The sequence below is a fragment of the Accipiter gentilis genome, chromosome 17, assembly GCF_929443795.1.
Source record: "Accipiter gentilis chromosome 17, bAccGen1.1, whole genome shotgun sequence".
Taxonomy (NCBI): Eukaryota; Metazoa; Chordata; class Aves; order Accipitriformes; family Accipitridae; genus Astur; species Astur gentilis.
In genome coordinates, this window is record NC_064896.1 from 2,355,808 (window position 1) to 2,379,889 (window position 24,082).

General features: G+C 48.5%; 1 protein-coding gene across 1 annotated transcript in view; it reads left to right on the forward strand.

Annotated features, from left to right (window-relative positions):
- CSMD2 (CUB and Sushi multiple domains 2) overlaps positions 1 to 24,082 on the forward strand; it is a 310,633-nt gene that overhangs the window by 247,788 nt on the left and 38,763 nt on the right. The window contains exons 38-49 of the mRNA XM_049820686.1: positions 729 to 847; positions 948 to 1,017; positions 3,354 to 3,470; positions 4,434 to 4,643; positions 6,260 to 6,448; positions 9,121 to 9,298; positions 11,037 to 11,182; positions 15,000 to 15,080; positions 15,837 to 15,950; positions 17,737 to 17,925; positions 18,677 to 18,823; positions 19,765 to 19,953. Of these exons, the coding sequence (XP_049676643.1) occupies positions 729 to 847; positions 948 to 1,017; positions 3,354 to 3,470; positions 4,434 to 4,643; positions 6,260 to 6,448; positions 9,121 to 9,298; positions 11,037 to 11,182; positions 15,000 to 15,080; positions 15,837 to 15,950; positions 17,737 to 17,925; positions 18,677 to 18,823; positions 19,765 to 19,953 (1,749 nt within the window). The remainder of the gene's footprint in view (positions 1 to 728; positions 848 to 947; positions 1,018 to 3,353; positions 3,471 to 4,433; positions 4,644 to 6,259; positions 6,449 to 9,120; positions 9,299 to 11,036; positions 11,183 to 14,999; positions 15,081 to 15,836; positions 15,951 to 17,736; positions 17,926 to 18,676; positions 18,824 to 19,764; positions 19,954 to 24,082) is intronic.

Below are 24,082 nucleotides of genomic sequence, written 5' to 3' on the forward strand. Positions count from 1 at the left end.
AATTTTTTTGTAGGCTGTTGTGCGGGCACCATCAAGGACCGGCTGCGCTTACTGCTGCTTATATCTCATGGTAAATTCAATCTGTGATTGAAAACAGGAAGAATAGGGTCGGAGAATGAAACCATGCTGCTTCTGTCCAGAAAGGGACAAACTGCACACAACACATACTGCATGCCCTTGATATTGCCGGTGAGGGACAGCAGATGGTTCTCTCTTGCATCCTCTCTGATCTGCTGTCGGATGCTGCCTGGTTGGTAAAGGCACGTACGGCGTACCACGAACGCAGAGCTCGGATGGGGAGAGTTCGTGGCGGGTGTTTTGGTTCGTGAACTGTTGAGAACGAGCCTGTCTTTGCTTTGCAACGGATGTGCTGTCGCAGATGCAGCTCTTCTGTCAAGTCTTTAGGGTTCAGCCAAAAACATTTTTGGCCACGAATTGCAAAGTGATTTGTGATAGCTTTGTACGTGGCAAAAAAAGTGTGTTCCAGGTAAAGTGAATACCTCTGGATCCTGGCCATACCCTGGAACATAGGGGAATACTGTGTGATCAGGGATGTCTTTGTGGAGAACGCAAAGGCCATGGGACTTTCCCACCCAGTGTCCGCGGTGGAGGTGGTTGGTAAACAGGGGAACGGGATAAAATGAAGGCGTGTGTTCCCGTTCCTTCTGCCTTCAGCGCAGATGCCATCCCCGCTCCCTGCAGCGCTCATCTCGCTCTTGCCTTTGCAGCCGTCGGTCTGTCCAGCTGCCCCGAGCCCCCCATTCCCGGGAACGGCCTGAAGATCGGTGAGCGCTACTTAGTGAACGACGTCGTCTCTTTCCAGTGTGAACCAGGCTACGCGCTTCAGGTACTGAACGTTTTTCCAAAAAAAAAAAAAAAGATGACAACAAACACCTGGAATACAGGGAGATCCTCCAAACCCTGTGTCTTGTTTTCCTCTTCTCCAGGGCCACTCTCACATTTCGTGCATGCCAGGCACCGTCCGCCGCTGGAATTACCCACCGCCACTTTGCATCGGTAGGACTCTTGTTCTTTTGTACCTAGCAGATATTTATAGCGCTTTTCTAAAAAAAGGTGAGGGTCGGAGTTAGAGAAATGCAGGTTTGTTCTGGAAGTGAGATAAGAGTGTGGAAAAAATCTTCATTTCTTGCAAGAGGAAATTTCAATGAAAAAGTCCCCGTGGGCTGCCCAGGATGCTTTATTTAGAATGCTTAAAATGTGCCTATAGTATAAAAAGTAAAATATAAAAAGCATTTCCTCAAGAAAAAATCATTCAAAAGGGAAAACCTAGAACTTCTTTATACTGAAAGCAGGTTGCTTTTATGGGCTGAGGGGGTTTTTTTCCATCTTAAGCAAAGATCTGCAGGATGTGGTTTATTTTTATGAAAGGCTTCTTGATATCACTAAAACTGCATCTTTTACTGGAGCCCGTTTACCCTCCCAGTATCTCCAAACCACACCACTTGGTGCCTTGCTGTCCCCCCTTTGGTGTCTGACAGGTCCTATGTGACCAGCAAGAGCCAGGTCACTTGTCAAGACGGCTGTTTGCCCGTGACACCCTCCGAGGAGCAGGGCTGAGCCTGCCGAGTGTTTCAGACCTTCAGAGAAAAGCACTGGGCGGTTGATTTCCACTGTGGAAGAGGCACAGAGGTGAAGGGAACTTGCTGGAGTTTTTTGATTATTTTCAATACTTTGCTTTTAGCAAATCTAGATGTTTAATATTCATATTGCACGTTTTACAGCTTTGAGAGAGACATTTATGCATTTAATAGCTTTAGTTAACAGTTATTTCAGGCTCCTGCTGTTCTAGCTTACATCATTTTGCTTTAAAGTAATTATAAGAGCTAACAGTTCTTTTATCCAATGATCTGCAGGCCAGGAATAAATACAGAGACATTTACATGAGTCTAAAGGACTCGTACCCATGGGAGTTGCTCTGAAAGAAATCAGAAGCCCTTCAGCTCGGTATTAGAGTTGGGGGATCCCCGCCTGGAGGAGGACCCCAATATTACCATCTAGCTGATGCCTAGCTGAGCAACTGCAAGTTTCAAGGTTTTTTTTCTTTTAATCAGCATCGGTCACCCAGTTCAGTAGGATTTTGCCTGGTTGGGCTGTGCCTACTGGGCACCGTCACAGCGTAGACACCAGTGCAGTTGAATTCAGATGTCTGGTTTTGGACGGTCGTGACCAAGCGCGGCGGTACGAACGCCCATCCACCTGTCTGTTCCTATCCCTCAGCTCGCATCGCGTTTGACTGAAAAAAGGTCATCCAGCTTCAGAGAGGCATGAACACGTCTCTGCAGCCAAGCGCAGATCATCACGAGTGACCGTTGTCTTTTCTGGGGATGCCGCAGCACCCCTTGTTGACAGTCCTGAGACTCGTTGTCCTGGGCTAATCGTGTACTGACGTGTCTTAAACCCGGCCGCACGGGAACCCAGGCTTTGGTTGTTCCCCTGCTCAGAGAACAGCTTGCTTCCCTGGCAAAGTGTGCTGATTTTCTTTTGGTCTACTTCATCCAGATGCTTGACTTCTAAATAATTTAGAAGTAGTTCTATTAAAGAGCCATTAAGAGGAAAAAGAAAGAGAAATCTTTTGGGAGAAACCTTGTTAGTAGCAAGTACACGCGTAATGAGATAGTGGACAAAGGGAATCTGTACCTTCACTGTCAGAACGAGTTAGGAGCACGCCTGGGTGTATTCGGCTGGATGGTATTACCGTAACGAGGTAGAGGTCATCCAGATAAGCATGAGAAGATGCTATCTGTGTTTAAATTTCATGCGATGCCTTTTGTAAACATATTTTGTGCTGTCATATGTGGATCGCTTCTTGGTAGGGAATTTACTTCAGTCAGTGTGCAAACACGCTGTTCTATATTTATCAGTAATTGCCCAGAGATTGACAAGTGTAGCAGTCAAGGTAGATCAGTTAAACAGAAGAAGAAGTAGCAGTAACTGGAGTCAAAATAGGATCAGTCTGTTTCTTAACAGTAATTTTTTTAGGTGGTTAAAAATTCAAACAAGTGCTGCGTGCATGATGTGCACTGTTACAATGTCTATGGACAGAACAGAGCGTCCGTCTTGTCTCTTGCAGCTCAAATCTGCCTCTCCCACTGTGATTGCCAAAACTGGATCTCTGGGCCCAGGCTTTTATCTCCAGAGGGCAAGAGAAAGGCGCACGCATTAGTAATGTGGCCATGCAGTGCCTGGCAAACTTTGTGCTAGTTCCATAGCAGGCTTTCCTTTTTCTCTTCTTAGTTTTTACCTTCTTTGTTTCCCACGCAGCTGGCTGGCCGTGACCGTCACCCAGAGAGACCCCCAAGTGATCTTGCCCCCTAACACTGTTGATTTTACAGCCCAGTGTGGAGGAACAGCAGAAGAGATGGAAGGAGTGCTCCTGAGCCCAGGGTTCCCAGGAAATTATCCAAGCAACCTGGACTGCACATGGAGGATATTGCTGCCGGTGGGGTTTGGTGAGACAACTGGTTTTGGTCTGATGCTATCACAAAAGAGCTGATAAGAAGATACTGTCCCTGTTGAGTCAGTGCTGGATGCATTGCTTGCCAAGATGAGTTACAGAGACTCTGTTGTTTGACCTCTCGGTCACGCTTCCCATTAAAGGTGCATTTATATGGTGCTGTGAAATGATAAGCATTTTTTCAAAGGGTGATTACGGGTCACCATGGAGCGTAACAGGTTGATACGGATTTGTGGGCACGCCTCTGAATCCGCTGTAACATCCTCTTTTAGTGGGCTTGTCTTAGCTACTCCCGTTCGTAATAGCCGTAAAACATCACCACCAGTTGCATCACTCTTTATAAATGTAACAAGTGAGCAAAGCTGGTGTCAGATTATATCCTGCCTCAGCTAGAGTTCATGCAGGCATCAGCACATTCAAAATGCGGATCTCCCCAGCCCTTAGTAAGAGAGAAATTTGCACACCCCCAGCTCAGCTCTTCTCCAGGCCAGCCCCATCGGGGTGCCTAATTGCCAGGAGGTAGGAGTATTGCGCTCCTGGAAGAAGCGCTGACTCTCGGTTTTTCGTGGATTAACTCTCCTCCTCCTGGTGTAGCTGCTGTGTGCTGCTGGGGAAACGAAACACCCGGCTCGGTGTGTCCTGCCATCCGAGCTGGCTGCGCTCGGTTTGGCAAGGGGAGATCTGTGTAGCTCTGCGCTTGCCTTCCGAGTTTCCCTGGTGTCAGGCAGAGGGAGAGGCGTGCACAGAAACTCCAGCAGCATGAAAACACAGGCGTCGGTAGCCTGAGCTCGTCGAAAACTAGCAGGACCCATACCTACAGACACCCTCTACCTCCAACCGTGGTAAAAGTGCTACTGCTGATTGACTGGGCTATACTGGGCAGCACTGGGTGAGTGGTGCTGCTGTGCTAAGGCTCGGGTATAGCTTTAGAGGCAGACTCTTCATTCTTCCTCTCCAGGTGCTCACATCCAGTTCCTAAACTTCTCCACTGAGCCGAACCACGACTTTGTTGAAATCCGCAACGGGCCGTACGACACCAGTAACGTCATCGGGCGGTTCAGTGGCACCGAAATCCCAGGCTCCCTCCTGTCGACATCTCATGAAACAACTGTGTACTTCCACAGTGACCACTCACAGAACAAGCCAGGCTTCAAGTTGGAATACCAAGGTAAGGAGGCACAGAACGAGCAGCAATGGAACAATCCTGTCCCCGGGGGAGGGGGCGGAGAGAGGGTGGGCGTCACGGTTGTTGCTCTTCTGTTGAATTAATTCCATGAGGACTTAATCCAAATGAGTGGAAAGGTGTTACATGAAGGCCATGCTTAATCCTAATAACTGGGATCTCTTCACCCGGACTTATGCCTACGGCAAATAACAAACGTTCCAAGAGTGCTTTGCGGCAGCGAAATGCCTTTGAATTAATTCCAGCCAAATTCACTTAGATCTTGGCTCTGTCGACTGGCATGTGCAAAGAGAAGAGTCCTCAGCAGCCGTGAGCTTGCTCTGGAATTTTGCAGCTACTTTTCGGTCTCAGCTGAAGTCTAAATGCATCCTTCGCTGCAGCGTAGCCTTGTGCTGAGGCAGACTGGTGGAGGGAACCAGGTAAACAAGTAAATAGCCAAATAATATAACAACGGGGCTGGCATGGATACCTGGAGTGAAAGGAAGGAGAGAAATAAATTATTCAAGTCAAAAGATGCCCTCAGTGCAGTTTTTGAAGATGAGGAGGGAATGGAGGTGCCCTCTTTCTTGCCCAGCTTGAGTCCTCAGTTTTGAAGACGGTGTCCTCTGAGCAGCCGCTGCCTCGGTCTCTGAAGCCAGCAGAGCGAGACCCTGGCAGTGCTCCTTCTCTGACTGGATTTGCTGCTCTTTGAAGGTGCTGGATTGGGGCTACCCACCTGAGTCTTTGCCCTCTTGAAAGAAAACATGAACTTTTAGCCCTGCTTGATCGACAGCTCTACCTCGATCAGTGTTTCTGCAGAACGGTTTGGTCTTCTCTGTCTCGCCTGTCCTTGGCAGGTGGGAATACGAAGGGGCAAAGGATGCTGAGCGTAGATCGTGTGCTTCCTACTGAATACAATTAGGATGGGCTTTGCTTGCCAAGTGGTCCAGCTCCTGCCTCGGAGAGAGATCTGAGGAGTGGGAAGGATAGAGCATGTGTCTCCAGCCATGTGATACAGCCAAGGACTGACAAAGGGCTGACTCGCCAGAAATAGCAATAAAAGCCGCTACTCATACTTAATTGAAAACATTAATTTTGTCTTGGCTGTCCTGTTCATGCACCATATAATTCATGCGCTATTGCACAATTTAGGAAGGAATGTGCTCTGTGAGGCACTCTGGGTAATCTCATGGAAATTGCTATGCAAATTAGCTCTAGCAAGGCTGACCAATAATTTATAATGCCAGGTGGAACATGTTAACCAATTGACTTGCATTCGTCATCAGGGTTGTCCGTGTTTTGTTGAAAAACAAGGCAGATTTCCCAATTAGAAGTGAAGTGCGGGGTGACTCTGTGAATACAGGCTCTGCCACTTCGGCAGAGCAGGACAGACCCCAGTGCTCGTGTCTGAGGCTGCTGCAAAGCAGCAGCAGGGTTCTCCCTCAGCCTCCATGCAGATGTGTGCACGGTTCATTAAAGTTTATCTCCTTCAGTGAAGTCATTGTATGAAGTAGCCAAGCAGCACAGAGAGCGTACTGTTCCTCCTTTTGTGAGAAAATACGAAGTATGAAATATTCCTCCTTATTTTTTGGGTGGTTTTTTTTTTTTTTTTTTTGTTTCAGCCTACGAGCTGCAGGAGTGCCCTGACCCTGAACCTTTTGCTAATGGCGTTGTAAGAGGAGCCGGTTACAACGTTGGCCAGTCCATCTCTTTTGAGTGTCTGCCTGGCTACCAGCTGATCGGCCACCCAGTCCTGACCTGTCAGCACGGCACCAACAGAAACTGGGACCACCCGTTGCCCAGGTGTGAAGGTACGGCTTTGGGATCACCCTGAGAGCACCCGGACAGGCATTTCTGGGGAAAGGAAAAGCTTCGGCGCTCTGTTCTGGCCTCCTTTTGAATCGTTGTTTTGTAATTGAGCTGAAAGTTTCTCTGGAAACAAAAGCATGGCTGGAGGCGGGCTGGGAATGTGCACTTGGAATAAAGCCTCAGCCCCCGAGGTGTTGAAGCGTGTTCTCAGCGAGTTGATGTTCAACATATTTCAGCCTAGGCAAGGCAAACGTTTTGAACAATTCAACACCAAGGTGCGTCTTTTCAGGTGGTGCGTTTGAATCTCTGGGTGAGGACTGTCTCTAGCTGTCAGTCTCGCTGCTGGGTGCCAGTGGGAGCTGTGCTTTCAGACTGGAGCAGTCCAGGGCGATTGTAATAATCGTTCTCGTCTGCTTTACTTCTTCAGCAATGTTCAAGCTTCCATTGATTCAGCGTTGGTAAATAAAAACAGTTCCTGGTAAAAGACCCTTGCAGCTCTGGGGGCTCCTAGTGTGGGAATATTGTGTCCCTGTCTAGTCTCCTTAATGTGATCCATGGTGGCATCTCCAAAATGATCCAGATGGGAGCTCTTCAGTAACCTTCCACAGTCTTCTTTCTGAAAACCGCGATTGCTAGGAGGACCCTGCAGGCTGAAGGAGTGGATCTGTGTTCTAGGCATCGAAGCTCAAATGTCCAAATTCTCTTTTCAAACCCCAGTAGGGCTGTTTCAGCCTTTTATCCTTTGGGCCAATGGACTGAGTTTTGTGTGGTTTACTTTAGAAGGTTTTCATACAAACCCTTAAGAAGTTCAAGACTGCTTATTGAAGATTTCCTACTGCACTTCCCAAGGGCACTGACCTTTATCCCAGCCTCTTTACAGCACTTGGTCTGCAAGAACTGTGCACTGGGGAAAGAGAGGGAGAGGTGATATTTTTCCTCTTTTAAGTCCTTGAACCCCAGAGAACACAAACCATAAAGAACCGAATCCTCAGCTGCTCTTTCACTGACCCCAGCAATGCCGCAGAGAGGTGCGTTAGCCAAAGAACTGTCCCATGCTCAGCCGGCTGCTGCTGGTAAGGTGGGGCTGGTGGTAGCAGGATTATGCCCTTATCTGCTGGCTACAACCATCCAATTCTTCCTTCTTTACTGTGTTTTTTAAGTAGCTTTCTGGCTCTGCAGCACTTCTGGTAGCAGAGGAGGGTGAGGGGTTAGGTACGTTTTGGACCATTTGCTTCTTTGTGTGCACATCTGGTGGGCTGCTAGTGCTGGTAAAGTCGATGCGGAACTTATCTTTTCTAGCTGTTTCCTTAAATGGTCCATTTTTTGCGTAGCAGTAAGCAATGAGGACTCACTGCCTTAGGTGAGGCCACCTCACCTTTCCCACACGGGTCACAGCTGAAAGCCCTTTTAATTAAAAGAGAAGCTGTAATTCTGAAATAAATGCACAGAGGCCAAGGTTTCCAGCACCATTCCAGGGAGTTTTCTTCCCCGTGATCAGCAGGCTGCCTGCTGCTTTGCAGGGCAGAAAGGAACTTGGCCTCCAAGGTTTCTGGGGTGTTTCTTTCAGAAAATGAGTGTACGGAGTTATATAACTACACACGCTTTTCTCGGCTTGACGTGAGAAAGCAGAGCAGAACCAGAATATACGGAGCCTGGCTCTAACCTCACATCTGGCACATCAGGTCAGGGCCAGGGTGGCAGAAGTCTGCGGAGCTACTCCTGTACAAAAAGGAGTGTGGTTTGCTATATATTAGTATAGCGCTGAGCCTGAATTACTAAGTCGTGTGGGGAGGGAGAATGTGTTAGCCTAAGCCAAGGACTGGGTTGAAACAGCTACGTGGCTTCTAGAAGAGAGCTGGCTCGGGCAGATGACCTGTCTGCACTTACCCCTTGAGTTGTTGCAGGTTGCCAGTAACGCGCTGCAGCCATTATCATCATTTCAATTGAACTTCCATGCCAGGGAGGTCCAGAAGCCGATGCTCGTACGTGGGACTTTCAGACGTAGGGACCTGCTGTGGCCCTCGGCAGGATGTCATCTTTCTCTCCCTCTTTCTCGCTGCCCGTTTCTAATTGCCTCTCCTTAGTTTGCAAGTTCATTTGGACCTGGAAGATACCTAGTGCAATAGAACTGTCGTCTTGATTAATGAATTGGATGCTGCTGTCGTACAAATCATCATTTCCCCCCTGCTCAGATGCACTCTGTGAAAAGCCAGCTGCTCGGTGGTTCTGGTCCAGGCCATGCTGTATGAACAAGTGGATAGATTTGCCCACTGGTGTGATCTTGTCAGGAGCTGTATTTTTCCATGCATGGGTGCAGACAGCTGGTGGAGCCCAAAGCCTCTTACTAGGGCATAAGATAGAGTTTATTTGCACACCTGGCTATCACATCTGTACAAAACGCCCTGACAGTCTCCTTTCGGCTCTGAAGCACTTAATAAATGTATTGTAACGGAATGAAGTCGAAAATGTTAGATGTAGTTGTGACAGATGGGAATTATTCGAGGCAAGCTAGGCAAAAGTTTTGGGGCTGGATCCTCCAGAATTGCTATCTTCTTATCAAAAAAAAAAAAAAAAAAAGGTGGGGAAAGAAAAATGGGAAATACAGGATTTTAGGAGTTATTGTTTTGGGGGATAGTTCTTCATTAGGTTTGTGTTTCTGTGTGATTACCTGCAGTGCCTTGTGGAGGGAACGTCACCACCCAAAACGGTACAGTTTACTCTCCTGGCTTCCCCAACCAGTACCCCAATTCCCAGGACTGCACTTGGCTTCTCACAGTTCCAGTGGGATATGGAATCCATCTCAACTTCACTCTGCTGCAAACGGAGCCCTACAGCGATTTCATCACTGTTTGGTGGGTACAGCAAAGGTGTGGGGACTGACTGGAGTTGCTACTAAGGCTCCACTGCAGAAAGATGCTCTTGCTGATAAATAGAGCACCCCTTGCCACAGCGCATGGGTAGTGCCGTGTCTGAGAACGGAAGGAATTATCCTCTGGGGACACTAGGATGAGGATTTGGAATTTTTTAAAGTCCGGGTGCTTGATGGGGCCTTTCGATTAAGGACCGTGTGGTGCAAGGGGCTAGCAAAATGGACAAAGCGGCTCTCTCTGAGCACAGTTAGTGTTACATTCCTGAAAAATGTAGGGAAGGACCGCAAGGTCGGTGAAGGGGCTGATCACTGGATGACTAGGCTGCTCGTGCCGGGTGATGGAAATGTCATCCTTTGGGTCTGAGGGGAGTCTGTACAGGAATCCTTAGCTTTCGTGGTGCTTTTGCCTCAGCGTTGTGCAGCTCACAAGAGTAGTCCCACCCTTGGCCGTATAGCAGCACCTGTCAGACCTTGTAGGTCTTTTTTGCCATTAATTTCTGCCATCATCAGCAGTTAAAAATGAAGGCCATCAGACCCCTGCACTGCCTGGGGTCAGCAGTGACCGTCCCCCTGGTTTGCCACAATTACCGTGATTAGGGGCTGAGCTGCCGGGGGGATGCCGACCGGCATCGCGGCTGTGGCGGGAGGGTGTTCGGTGGCAGAGCCTCCCTCGTCCTGCTGGATGCTTTCATCGGCCTGGCCCTTCATCTCCGAAATGCTCTGCTGAATGGAATAAGGAAACATCTCTTGGGGAGCTTAAGGGACTTTACAGAGGACACTTTATGAATGGTAAATGGGGTCTTTATCTCAAGCTGAATTTAGCTGAAGTGAGTCTTGCTCGGACTCGCATAATAGGAATTGCCTTTTGATTCTGATTTCCCTGAGAGACATTTTTATGGGGCTCATTTTTTTCCTTTTGCACTTTACCTATGGCTACCTGTCCGTGGATAGAGGCTGAATGAAGAGAAAGCCGTTGGTGAATCACTTGCATTTACCAGTGTCCTCTTTTGGGTTTTCTTTTGCAATCAGAGATACGCAGCCCTGCAATCCAAGCTGATCTCCCAGCCTCCAAAGGCGACGCTGGGATGGCGTTAGGCACCAGAACTGGCTGTGACCCCCAGCTGCCTTTTAAATAGCAGCAACTGGGAACTGTGACCTGTGACGTAAAGTGGGTGCAACTCTGCTGTGGTTAATAAAGTGGCACTGATTTCTTCACCCGGGAGCCTTACAGGCTGGGATCTTCCTTTCCTATTTGGAGAAGGGAAGAGAAATGGCGTGTTACCAACCTCAGGCAGCCAAGGGAGCACACATAGCTGCGCCGGCTAAAGAGGTCGTGGCCAAATTCTTGAGCTTGTGGCACTCAATATCTGACTTCCAAAATATCTCAGTGTCTGCTGGGTAAACAGGGAGTGAAACTCCTTTGGAAAACCGGCCCTGATTCTTCAAGTTCCGAGGATAAAAATGAAGTTGATGTTTGTAATTGTCTACTGGGTGAGCGCTGCACTGCCAGAAGAGATTATCCTGGTTATAATGGAGTGGGGAGGGAGACTGGGGGTCCAGGTCAGCTGCCCCGGGAGCTGCTGAGAATGTAATATAAATGTAGAAAAGGGGGGACGAGGAAGGAGGAGTTCCAGTGCATGCAGTGAAGGAGGTTGGTTGTTGCCTAGGATTAAAGACTTGTAATAATGCTCTTTTCTTGTGTTTCTGATACGTGATTTTAGGGATGGTCCACAGCAAACAGCCCCGCAGCTTGGTGTGTTCACTGGCAACTCTGCTAAGAAATCAGCCCAAAGCTCTTCCAATCAGGTCCTGATGAAATTCCACAGTGATGCAGCCAACGGAGGGATTTTTGCCATTTACTTCTATGGTCTGTATTGCTTACTGAGCAACACGTGCTTTATACCCGCCTGCGGCATGCAGAGGGGCGTGGATCGGTTGCGGCTTGTTGTGGGGATGACTAGTTCTGGGAAAGAGAAGATGTGAAAAAATACACTTTTACCTGAAGTCTTCCACAAAGGGCCTAGTTTCACGGGGTTGAGATTGAAGGTCTCTTACAGAGTCGAGTGCTGGCAAGTGGTCACACAGTCTGTGCAGATGTGGAAATCCATCTGTAACGTCGTGATAATTCAAGCACAGGTCAAGTGCCTGCAAACTAACAGCCGTGCCAACCCTACACCTCCCTCAAAGCGATGCCTGTAAATACCATCCTCTCCATGACAGATCCCATTATGGATAGCTCCACTTTGTTTACTTAAAACTCTCCTTCCCTGCAGTGTGGGCTGGATGCAGTGCTGTTTTTCCAATGCTATGCTAAACCAATTGGGTCATCTTGGTGGTCTCTTTTAAATGGCAACTGTGTTCCAGCTGAGAGGTGACTTCATTTCTCTGGGGAGGAGAAGGATTCCCGTAAATCCCTGAATTACTTGGGGATTCTTTGGTGTGAGTGCAGCTTACGCTAGAGAGATGTTGGTTATTACATTGAAATGAGAGCATTTGCTTTCCACCACTAAACAAGAGCCCAACTTTAAATCGGATTAGCTAACAAGTTCCTACGGCAGTACTGGGATTTTGGAAAGTGCAAATGGAGACCTCCTCTTGCTTCGGTAATTTGCTGGCAACAACGTCAACAAAGTCTTGCATGAATTACATGATGAATCTGTGCAGAATGTCTTAGCTTATGTTCAGTTCCGAAAGGCAAGTATTATACGGATAGGCTGAATTTAAAGAATGTTTGCTAGGCTTCGCAGGGAATTGGTTTACTGCTGCAAAACACTGTAAGATTTATATTACCAGACAATGGTGCGTATATAACAGTTATGCAAAAAATTATGGTTTAGGCAGTTTGGCTCAGAAATGAGCAGTATGTAAACACTGCTGCAGTTCAGTGAATGCTTCCTTTTGTAATATGAATTAGATACTATCATTGCTATGGTTAGAGCCCATCAGCATATGTTGCTGTTCTCTAATCTTGGTAGCACTTTATACTGACGTTTCTTTAGCTTATGGTTTATGTGGGGTATAAAGCCACTCGCGGGCATGAGAGGTCTGGAGTTGGTGCTGGTAGGAATCGGTGTAGTCTAGCAGTCGTTTATAACCTCTTAGCCAGCTGGGCACTCTGGCAACTGCTTGGCCTTTTAATTTAAAAGTGTCATTTACTGGCTCAGTGCTCCCTTTATACGTGGAACTTTAGTGTAAAGCCTGACCCCGAAGATTTAAGTGATTGAGGTGGTTGCCTCCACGCTGAGATTCCTCCCTCTTTCCCAAATTCTCGTTCTGCATGTGGTGCCTGGCACACCGAGAAGGGTGTGGGGAAAGGGGGGAAATTTTCCCACCAGGCTCAGGCAGTACAGTCAGTTAAATCTTGGTCATCATCCTTTAGGGTGTAACCGCAGGAAATGCAATTTCCTCAGGATCTACAGCAATGTATATTTTCATTTCTGTGTCTGCATGCTGGCAGATCTAGGACATAGGAGACATCCTCCTTCAGCTTTAAATTGTCTTTTCCCATACAACGATCAGCACCCCGTCAGAACCATTGCCCTTTTAAATGCCTGCAAAGAAATGTTTCCTTAGGGTGGAGGGAGGGAAACAAAAGAATGATTCGCAGAGCTTAAAGATTCAATAGCATCCCTTGAAAAATGATGATGTTGCACCTATTATTAAATGGGTTAGTTCAGGTGCCAGCACGAACTGATGTGTGAGTGTGATGGGAAAGGGTTTTATGGCACAGTAATTCAAGGGGGTCCCAGTGTGGTTTCAAGGACGGGACTTTGTTTTGTCCTGGTGAGAACAAATGGATGTGCTGTTGAAAGGAGCTCTACCACTGCTGTATCACCCATATGCTGAAGCCATCTTAATCACACTTCTGTATTGAAATATGGCCCATTAAGGAGAGATTAATGCTGAAAATGCTGGGTTATCTTTCCACTTCAATAGGTGCTGTCAAGCACTTTTTAAATAGCCTTTAATTTAAATTTTTGTTACGGTTTCCTTTCCTTCTTCCCCCACTGTCAAGCATCTGTTGAAAAGATTGCCAATAACTGTGTTCCCTCCTGAGATGGCTCTTTGCTGTGTAGCAGAAGGTTTCTTCCCCGCTGCCTCCCGTCTCCCGCTCCTCTCCCATCCCACATGCAGGCTCTCCCGGCTCCTTTGCTCATCCCTTCTCTGTGCTGCTGTGGTGGATTGCAAGGAAGGGGCTGACTGTTTGAATTGCAGAGCTGGCACTTTCCTTTGACCCCACCCTGGCTGAGTTTAGCTCACCGTAGCAGCATGTGTTGGTTTTTTCTTCCCCCCTTGCGCACACGGGATACGTAAGCCTGTCCCTCGTGTTAACCAGAAGCCCCTGCGTTCCCTCCAGCCCATTCCCCAGACCTCCAAACGTCATGTTTTTTCCATGCATCCTTGGGGGGAAAGTATTATCCTACCCCTGGTTGGGGGGTAAGGAAATTGGGGCAAGACAATGGGGCATCTACTTCTGTACATGTGTATTTAATCATGATAAGCCTCGTTAAAGTTGCTGCCAGGACTGCCAGCCTTGCCGTGGTGTGAAGAGTTCGACATCGTGGAGTTAGTAAGAATTAATATTCAGTGGCAGCTTGAACTCGAGTATCTTAAATTAAAGGGCTGATATAAATTTCAGAGGAAGTTATGCTTGTCCAGGGTCAGGTGCAGGGGGAGCAAAGATGCAGAGAAGTGCTGAGCAAATAGCAGAAAATGTCTTTCATTAATATTCATTTAGTTCCCAGTACCATATTTTCAATTTAACCGTGCTCACAGCTCTTGTGTGTTTATTTTCATAAGCAGCACAGTGCTCGAGCCTTATGCACCCACATGCTTGTAAGCAGTGCATTTGTTTTGCTCAGTGTTAGCTCATCTTTAATTTTTGGTGGAAAATTTGCTACTTGCAATGTATTCGGTTAGGTGCGTGAGCCTTAAGGAATTGTTTCTGCTCATCAACTGGATTTCTTCTTCCCCTTTAGCCACGTGGTACCCCTGAAAAAATGCCTAATTGGGCAAAGAGTGCAAGGTCTGCCCTGTTCTGCCTTCCATGAGGCACCGACATCAACCTTGCATAGGTTACTTTGTGAACTGCAAGCTACATGCAGGAATTGCAGTCGGAAACACTAGTGCTCCTGGAATTATTTGCAGAAGAAATTAATGAATAATTCCAAGTTAAAAATAAATCGCTGAGTTTTGTGATCCCGTTCAAGGACAGGCAGTAAGGATGAAATTCTCTGAGTAATTATTGTAATCTACTTGGTGCTGGAGCAGGCTGAGGCTCTCCCTCTTCAGTGATGGACCTAATTCCACTGAGGTCACCAAGATCATCTCTCTTAGTATCGCAAAAGGTGCTGGTAACGTTGCCTCATGTCCGCATCCATCAGTCATCCTTCAGTCTTCATCCAAAAGGACTAACGCTGTCCAGGCACGTACATCTCCACGGACTGACAAAAATCTGTTTCCTATTAGGTGTAAGAAACTGGAGGAAGCTGCTTTGGGGCAGAAATACCTGGAGCCGTCTCTGTAGGGTTTGGAAGGGGAAAGGGCTGGTTGCACTTGTGCCAATTTCTTCTGCTTGTGGAGAGGGAGGATTTGCTCTGATGTCTGTTGTGCTTAGCACCAAGACGGCCGTGGCTGCCTTCACCCCCAGCTTAACATCTGCTACTCTTTCTTTCTTCTTTCAGCCTACCAGCTCTTCAGATGTCAGCCCCCGACCATCGTTCCCAACGCAGAAATCATCACCGAGAACGAAGAATTTAATATAGGTAGCCTCTCCCGGTCCTCTTAGCCCTCCTTCCCCCCTCACCAGCTGCTGGGAATGCCCATAGGAAGACACACGCGTGTTGTCAGCCCGTACCTGGGGTTTCGGGAAACTTCTTCACGTGTGTAATTGTGTGTGGCGTGGGAAGCTCCGCATGACCTTGCTCAACACCCAACGTTCACACGGAGTCAAACTGATCCGATTGTCCTGAGGCTTTTCCTCTCTGTTAGTACAGAAGAAGTGGTTTGTCTTTTGTGAAAGCCCTGAGCTTGTTTGGAAACATTCAGAAATCTTTGCCACAATAATAGTTTTCAGGTGTTTCAAACAAAGCATTGTGTGAAAGCTTAGAGGCTGTTATTCTTTTTTTTCGAGAACCTTTCACCCATATCGACTGTGCTTCTTGTATTTTTTTTGCTGCTGCTCACGGTTACATCCACATTTGTAAGTGTGTCTACAACCAGTGGAGTAGCCGTGATTTTTTTTAAAGCAGCTTTTCTGCTCTCTTTGAGGGAAATCTCCACCTGAAATAGCTTGCACAAATCATAATAGTCTCAGCGGCATGACAGCAGTTTATCCCAACTGAGACTCCAGCATGCCTTCCTGTGCCTTTTATTTCTTGCGTGGTCATGCCAGAGCTCGATGGCAGAGGCACGGTTGGAGAGGTCTCTGCACCCCATGGTACCCTGTTCCCAGGCCACGGTTCAGCCTTAATGAATTGCTCCTCCTCTTGAGTCAAGATGTTTATTGTTTCTGTCCGTAGGTGACATAGTGAGGTACAGATGTCTTCCTGGCTTTACCCTGATTGGAAATGAAATCCTGACCTGCAAACTAGGCACTCATCTCCAGTTTGAAGGACCTCCACCCACGTGTGAAGGTAAAGCCGGGGGTGCCCAGCGTGGCAGCCAAAGCTTCCCTGCCCCGAACCTGCTGCCAAACGTGGGAGCTAAGGCAGGGAGCAAGCTGGATGGCAGCTGGGGGAGGTTTCCATGCACATACAACATCTTTGGGGTTAATTCTCAGATCGCCAGGGTCCCAGTAGAGCAAAACCACCCGTCAGGATCTTGTGAGGCAGGTAGCAAGACACCTCTGTGCAAGGGAAGGCAGTTCTCCCGACCCACCTCGCAGCCTGTCCCGGGGCCGTGCACCTTGGCCAGGCTCAAGCAACAACTGGCAAATAACGGTGGGAGATTTGCTGGTGATTTACTGCACCCACCCTCTGATAAATGACAGGGAAAGTTCCTCCATCCCTCGCTGGCTCTGGGGATTTTCTGGGGTGTCCACGCTGTCTGGGGGCGTTTGCCTCACATCGGGTGCCCCTGAATTTATACCCTAAGTCCCCGGTTCAGGAATGCGCTTTAAGCTTGTGCTTTTCTGAACAGGGACCGAGCGGAGGTCTGACACACCGTGTGTCTGACTGCATTTGCGAAGTCATTAAAACAGTCACCCAAATGTCCTTACCCCGAGGCGGGGGGAGGAATTCTGCGCTGACAGTTTGCCAGTGATACGTGAACAGCCAAAGGAAGAGCAGGCTGCAGCGAAGTGAGCTCCTCCGGCGAGGCAATCCTGCGAGGAACAGCTTCTCTATTAGTGCCACAGAATGTATTACATGGGAGAAAAATGAAAGCCCCGAGCACGCTGCGTTGTACACCTTGCTGCTGCTCAGGAGGGATCCCAAAGATGTTTCTGTGCTACCATGTTACCTTATTTATCCTCTGGATTCCTGCTGGTACTTTTTTTTCGCTCCAGCCGTGATTATTTCATCTCCTTCATTCCCTCCTATCTGAACATTTTTACCATATAATGGGATATTTTTCTATAGCTTTATTCTCCCTCAAATAGCATGAACTGAAGGAGGGAAAGGGAGGTCATTCAATTATTTACTGATGGTTGTTAGCCTGGGGGTAAAGGGACTGCTTAAATTACATCTGGCCACCAATTTATAGAGGTCAAAAAATCACTGATGGGATTAAGGATTTGGAAAGAATACACTGTTCTTTCTGGATAGTTCTGGCTGTTTTCTATTAATACAAGTACAGCATTTGCACTGGGCTTTAGTGACAATTATGGATAAATAAAGATCCTTTTCTTTTTATGCTTTTTGCTCACTTTGTGTGTTTGCCTCCTCTTCTGGGCTGTTTTTGCTGGCCTTTTTATTTAGCATTTTCAGCTGGATTTAATATTTCCAGAAGCTGAATGGGGTGTAGTGATTAGAGAAAGGAATTGGAGTTCTTATGTCCTAGTCAACAACTCTGTGGGTGACCTGGGATAAGCCTGTAGTTCCACACCTTGTTCTAACCCAGGTAATAAAAGTTTCCAGGCATTCCCGGAGAGTGTTTTGTAACTTGAGAATAGTTGCTTGGTTGCAGTGCCATTCATTTTGAAAGAGATCTGAAATGACGCAAAGATAGTTTAACTTGTTTGCTTGCGTTGTTGCTTTTTGCCCCTTCCTTATTTGTGGAAATGCAGCATGCTTCATTCGGAGCCTTCGTCAGGGTCTGGGAATTCTCTGTGAGCCCCCAGGGTCAAGGTGTGCAGTGAACGTACACGGCTGGGAGTCGTGCTCTATCTTGACCTAGCTCGTCGAGGCCGTAGTGTCATGCGTTTCCTTCCTTCTGCAAAATAGGAAAATTCATTTTCTGTTGTCTTCGCGTTCCCTGCAGTGCACTGTCCGATGAACGAGGTTATGACAGCCTCCACCGGCGTCATCCTCAGCCAGAGCTTCCTGGGAAGTTACCCTCACTTCCAGACTTGTTCTTGGGTGGTGAAGGTGGAACCTGGGTATAACATCTCCCTCACCATAGAGTACTTCCTGAGCGAGAAGCAATATGACGAGTTTGAAATCTTCGACGGTAAGAGATTCACCGGTTTGACTTGCGTAGCAGCTGAGGGGAAAGGAGAGAAATGACAGAGTTTTGTTTGCTCTGGGAACAGAGATTACCAGCAGTCTGGGGAGAGCTTTCCACCACTCTGTCTATAACCTTCTGCTGGACTTAAAGAAAGTTCCTCCTAAGACTCATTGATTCTCTGGATAAGAAAATATCAATGATTTGATTTTTTGGATGGATCTAAAGTATTTTTTAAAAGGGGTGGGATTTAGGAAGCTCCTGGGAGAAACTGTAGCAGAGGCTGCTGGGAAGGGACGAGCTGAGAAGGTGGGAATTCTCATCCCTGAAGCCCGTGCAGACCAGATTTTCTAGACCTAGGAGTTTTCATGAACTGAGGGGGGATCTGTCAACGTTCACAGTGAAGCAGCTTTGCAACCAAACGCAGAATACAAGTGCTGTGCTGGTGGTCCTGTGGTTGCCCGTCGGGACTCTAGCTGAAGGCATGCTGCCTGAAGCAAAATCCTGGTCTTACTGTGATGAACTGGGCTTTATTTGCTGCTGGTTTCCCAGGAGCCGGGTGTCTGCACTGGGACTCGTGTTCACAAAAAAATGCCGGAGCGTGAGCCGCCGTTCCTGGACTCGGAGTGAAAGCTCCCGTGCTACGGTTCCGCAACGCGCCCATTCCTTCGGCAGAAACGCACTTGGGCGTGTAAGGCTGACGAGGGACTGTTTGCACGTCAGCCCTGACTTGTCCTCGTTCCCTCCTTCCTTACAGGTCCCTCTGGCCAGAGTCCGCTGCTCCTGTCGCTGAGTGGGAACTACTCTGCCCCTCTGACCGTCACCAGCAGCGGGAACAAAGTCTATCTCCGCTGGTCCTCCGATCATGCCTACAACAGAAAAGGCTTCAAAATCCGCTACTCGGGTAAGCACACAGCGGGAGACGGGATGCCTCTGCCAAGAACGCGGCCACGTCTTCAGCCAAGGATCTCCACGGAATTGATGCGGAGGGGCGTAGGCCATCTGCGTTGGCAGAAGGTGCCAAGGCGTGGGAAGGCGCGCAAAGCCGGGCTCCTTCTGAGCCGGTGAGGCTGGGGAAGGCAGGTTTCTTTCCAGGAGAAACCTTGAAGCTTTGGCTGGTTTCTTGACCACTCTTAAGAATCAGAGCCGGACTACGTAACTGTAGATGATTTGGCTCTGGATGAATGAAACCCATCTCGTGCAATTCGCAGTGAATGTTGCTGCGTTACTCAATTACTGTGTCCTTGCAGTGAGGCCGTTTTGGGACGTTTGAGGATGAACGTCACAAAACATAAGAACTTGTGTTAGGAGCTGCTTGGTGCGTGAGGCACAACTTACACGTGACTGATCGTCTTGCAGCGTTTGCAGTGAACTGTTTAAAACGCATGGTGCCCCTGCTCAGGTGTTCTGCCGCTGCTTTTGCAGGAGCAAGACCAGGGGGTCTCGGTTGCCCATTCGGCAAAAAAACCACTGTTGGATACTGAATGTTTGCTGAGAATTCCTTAAAGTGTATTACTGTGTTTTGGAACTTAGCAAATCTTAATTAATGGAAACGGGGTTGAGAACTTGCCAGTGTGTCATAAATAAATAATGACTTTACTCAGTAAATGAATTAAGTAATATTTAATTATCAGAAATTAGTCTTTATTTCTAGAGCCGAGTGAAACTTGGATAGTAGCCCTGCACTCTTTCCCCCTTTGACTTTGTATTATCCATCACAGGTTCTGGTTCTTGTACAGCCTTAGGTTATGGTAAGCACGGTGTAATTCCTGAGAACAGGAAGGGAATTTGTCTTGATACTGCCCGTCCAGTGACTGATTTATTTTCTTCTGCCCTTCTCTCCAGCTCCTTACTGTAGCCTCCCGCAACCGCCAGCCCACGGGCTGATTCTCAGCCAGACGGGTCTGCACCCTGGCAGCACGGTCCGCTTTGGCTGTGACACAGGCTACCGTCTCGTTGGCCACAGCACCACCACCTGCTCCCAGCACCCTCAGGGCTACTTCCACTGGAACGAAGCGATCCCCCTGTGCCAAGGTGAGAGGAGGCAAACGGATCGTTACAAGGATCCAGGAGTCGTAGGAAGGACTGGGGAAAACATGGTAAAAATAAAAGCCTGTTGTAATTCTCCCAGTTCTGTATTGAGAACAGGTTTGGAGCTGCAGGTGGGCGGTGAGGTGCGTTCCTCTTATATCCAAGTGCTTGGGAACAGATGAACAAGGAGGGAAGGGAGTAACCGTTTGGGAGCAGAGGGTGGTTGTCTGGCCTGGGGTAGGGGAGAAAAAGTGCATCTGTGCAAAGGCTTCCGTTGTAGAAGTGTTTGAACTCTTAGTAAAGATACAGCCAAGTCTTGGTCAAGGATGGGAGAAGCTATTGCGTGGAAGAATCTGGAAAAGCTGGCAGGAGCACAGGTCCTGCTGGGTTTTTGTGACTGGAATTTCCTTTGGTAGTTCTGGAAGTGCCCTCTTAGGTCTGCGTGTGCCAACAGTGCATGAGAAATTTCTTGGGATTCAGGCGGTGCCCAGTTTGTGTCGGCTTCATATAAGATTTAGGCATGTAGTTGTTCTTTCCACATTTCCTCCTAATTAACCGTAATCTTTATGACGTATCGTACATAGCACAGGGCTCCTTCCCAGCGTGGGAGTGGAGGGGAGGACAGGGCAGTGCACCCCAGGGGGCATTGCTGCTGCGATATTTTGTCTCCCTCGCTATATTCACTTTCTGATTGCACCTTTTTCTCAATCCGCCAATCATCCCGGTTCCTTTGTGTTGATAAAATGCCCATCTTTATTCTGATGAAGCCTTTCACTGTCTTTGAACATTCATCCATGTTCCAAGGGGACCGAGCACTGGGGATTAATATTGCATTGACTTCCCTGGAAACTAGCCAGAGAACAGGGACAGCATAGGCAAAATCTCATTGCAGTGTCTGCATTGTTGTCCAGTTCAAGCCGTAAGGAAAAGCAGGATTATTTAGTGTGTGAGGTACCAGAGAGCCTTGAAAAAATCCTTTCTGTGCTCCTGAATCGCTCAGTCTCTTTGGAAATTGCACAGGGGTGCAAGCAGTCCTGCCTCTAACGGGTGGCTTAGTGCTGTGGGTGCTTATATCCATTTGGAGCCCTCTCAAGGCTGTATTTATTTAAAGGCGAGTGGAAAGCAGTAAACCAAGACCCTGCTGCCCGGGCCCATTGGCAAGGGGGAGCTAGGAAACTGGGAACAAGCTCAGATAGTGTTTTAGCCTCCGCGATAATGCGGACGGGGGCAAACGCTGAGTGCTGGAACGAGCAGATGAACCGCGCAGCAAGACCGGCAGGCGCGAGGGGCTGTCATGGCAACTGTGCTTCCCAAATCCTTAGCCCATCGTAAGGAATTTCTCTGATTTACTGCATCTTTTTTAAGGAAAATCGTGTAACCAAGAATAGGTACGAATGCTGCTAAGCCTTTACTGCCCCGGCGTGCTGGAATGCCACCTGAGCCTCATGTTCAGCTCCAAAATCTGTATTTACTTCCGAGAGGTGTAATGGTGTGTGGGGAATGGATTTTAAACACAGAGGCGGGGAAGAGATAGAGAGGGGATGTGTGGGGAGGTTGGGAGAGGACGTACTTGGATTATCACCCGACAGCAATGATTCAAAGCAGAAACCGGTCCCCGAGCACCACCAGTTCCCAGGCCACCAGGGAGGGAGTCAGAGCCAGAGCGTCTGTGGCTGGAAATGCAGGGGATCCCCTGTCGTGTTGCCGAGCGCCCCAGGTCTGCGCCGTGGGATGGAGGGGTGCGGGAAAAGGATTTCCCGTGGGAGCTGCGTGAGAAGCGCCAAACGCACCCCGCGCTGTTCTGGTTCAGCCGAACGTGTGACGTGTCAGGAGCTCGATGGGCACAACCCGTGGTGCCGTTCCGTAGCAGTCGCCAACAGAGAAAGAATTTGGGGGCCAATTTATAGCGTTTTAGGTAGGCTTCTGCTCCGATTTCCCCTTTGGAGGAGTGTGTGTGTCCCCACTGACCACAGAGAGCAGCATGGTCAGGATCTTGGTGCTGGACATCCCTCTGGAAGAGCCTGTCCCTCTCCAGCGAGGAGGAGAGCTTGCTGGTTGCGTTAGACCCTGAGGTTGAAATAGCCCCTTTGGGAAAGTCACCTCCTCTCTCTGTTGCCCGCCTGTTTCCATCAGGAATCTTAATCCTGGCCCGTGGTTATCAAGTGCCTGGAGGTGGATGCAGGAGATGAGTGGGCGGCAGCGAGCCGGAGCTGTAGGAGAATTCACGGCGGAGCAGCTCCCCCCCCTGGCATCCAGCAGCCGATAGCCAGGGCTGGCTCCACCGCTCTTGCCCACTTCAAGTACATAAAATCCAACATCCTTTTCTTTTTTTCCCCTCGCGTTGCTCTCAAAGCCAACTGGCAACCTTTTGTTTTGGGCTGTACTCAATTTCTCATCCTTTCTGGTGGCCAGGACTGCATGGCAGAGGTTTGGGAACTCAATCCGTAACGCTGCGTGAATTGCTCACAGAGTCAGCTGTGTCGGAGGGGAACTGGGGTGCCCGTAAACACATGGTCTAGTTAACAAATGACATTTCCCATAGCTCCCTTCTGCCAGCGCATAATCCTCTTCCCTTTCCCGATCCTCTCTGAATAATCTTTACTACGTGCTCTGTCCTAGCTGACATTTATGGAAGCAGCAGAGAATATTCTGCAGGGAACAATCTTGCGTTGGCACAATGGGGGAGAACACAAGATGATCTAATGTGCCTTTTCTGTCTCTGCTGCCTATTTTTAAGCTGCTTTGTTTTTGGAATCCCAGCTGCAGATTTGCTTTCGTAGCCTCTGTCCCTTTTCCTAGCACATCATCTTCCTGCTGACAGAGTTTCTGTACCTCTGAACCCCCATAAGTGCTCCTTCTCCTTTTTCCTTGGATTGCACTCTCCGTCGGTCTCTCCAAGCCAAACACTGGTTTGATTTCCCCTGGAACAACGACTCTCTTTCGTCATCTCTGATTCTGGTGGATTACTGTGCCCGCAATTTGAGCCTCAGAAATGCTCTTAGGAGCAGATGGCAAGTTTATCGCCACCCCGAAAATCAAGCTTCTCTACTTCGGGCAGGGCTCTGTAAACAAAAACTTAGTAATACAACTTTCTGCTCAAGGATGCCGGATTTGCAGAGAAGGAACGATCCTGCCATCGGGTGCTGGGCACCAGAGCCTGCTCGGTGCAGCAGAGGTCACAGCCCCAGTTGGCTCTCCCTGTCTGATTCTTCTTCACGTTGTAGCCCGACTGTCTGCATGTGAAGAGTGTTACATTTTTTTATTATTTTTGGTGACTTAATGAACTTTTTAGTTACCTGCGCCTGGCCTAGAAGCACTGCATTATCGCTACCTTTGTATCAGGGCAAGGCTTATGCAATGGAAGGCCTCAATGATCAGACCGACCACTTTAGGGGCAGAAGGAGGGAGCTTGCTGGGAGGCAGGACTAGGCAGCGCTAAGTCATCTTTCCCTTGTGCAGAGAAATGAAGGCAAACGGCAGCTCAGCCTCGCTGACCTGGAGCACGGCTGGCCCTGGTCTTTTCGCACTCCTGGTGTCCCTCCCTGTCAGTCTCGGCCTCAGTTTCCTGGTGGCAAATAGAGGTGACGAGTTTTGGCGAAGCATCAGGCTGCGGAAGAATATTGCGTAGAGAAAGGGAGAAGGCTTTGCTGGGGGCAGCGGCATGGGAAGGGGGTCAGCTCTCTCACCAGCCTCTGTCGTTGGATGCAACATCAGAAAGTGATAATAAAGAGAACTGCTGGGTAGAAGTGAAAGGTTAGGACTTTCCAGGTCCCCTCTTCTTTTGCCTCAGAATGAAATTGGTATTCAGCGTGGCTGCTTGTCTAGACGCCCAGCCTTGTAGAGAGATTCGCCAAGCTCCTTAGCTCGATGAAGTGACATACGTGTGATTATCATTTCAACCAGGGATATGCCTGATCGTGCTAATACGAGCCTGCTGAATTACTCACACCTATTAGCAACACCAGCATCTGCAAGGTGCTGTGTAATTGTGCTCCAGGCTGGGGCTCTGGCCGACTCATGTAGCAGGAGTGGGATAAAAGCATCTCGGACCTTGAGTGGTAGAAAGTTCCAGTGGTTGTGCTGATGCTGTACGCAGTAAGTTTGGTCTTCCCTTTTCAGCGCTCGGTGGGGT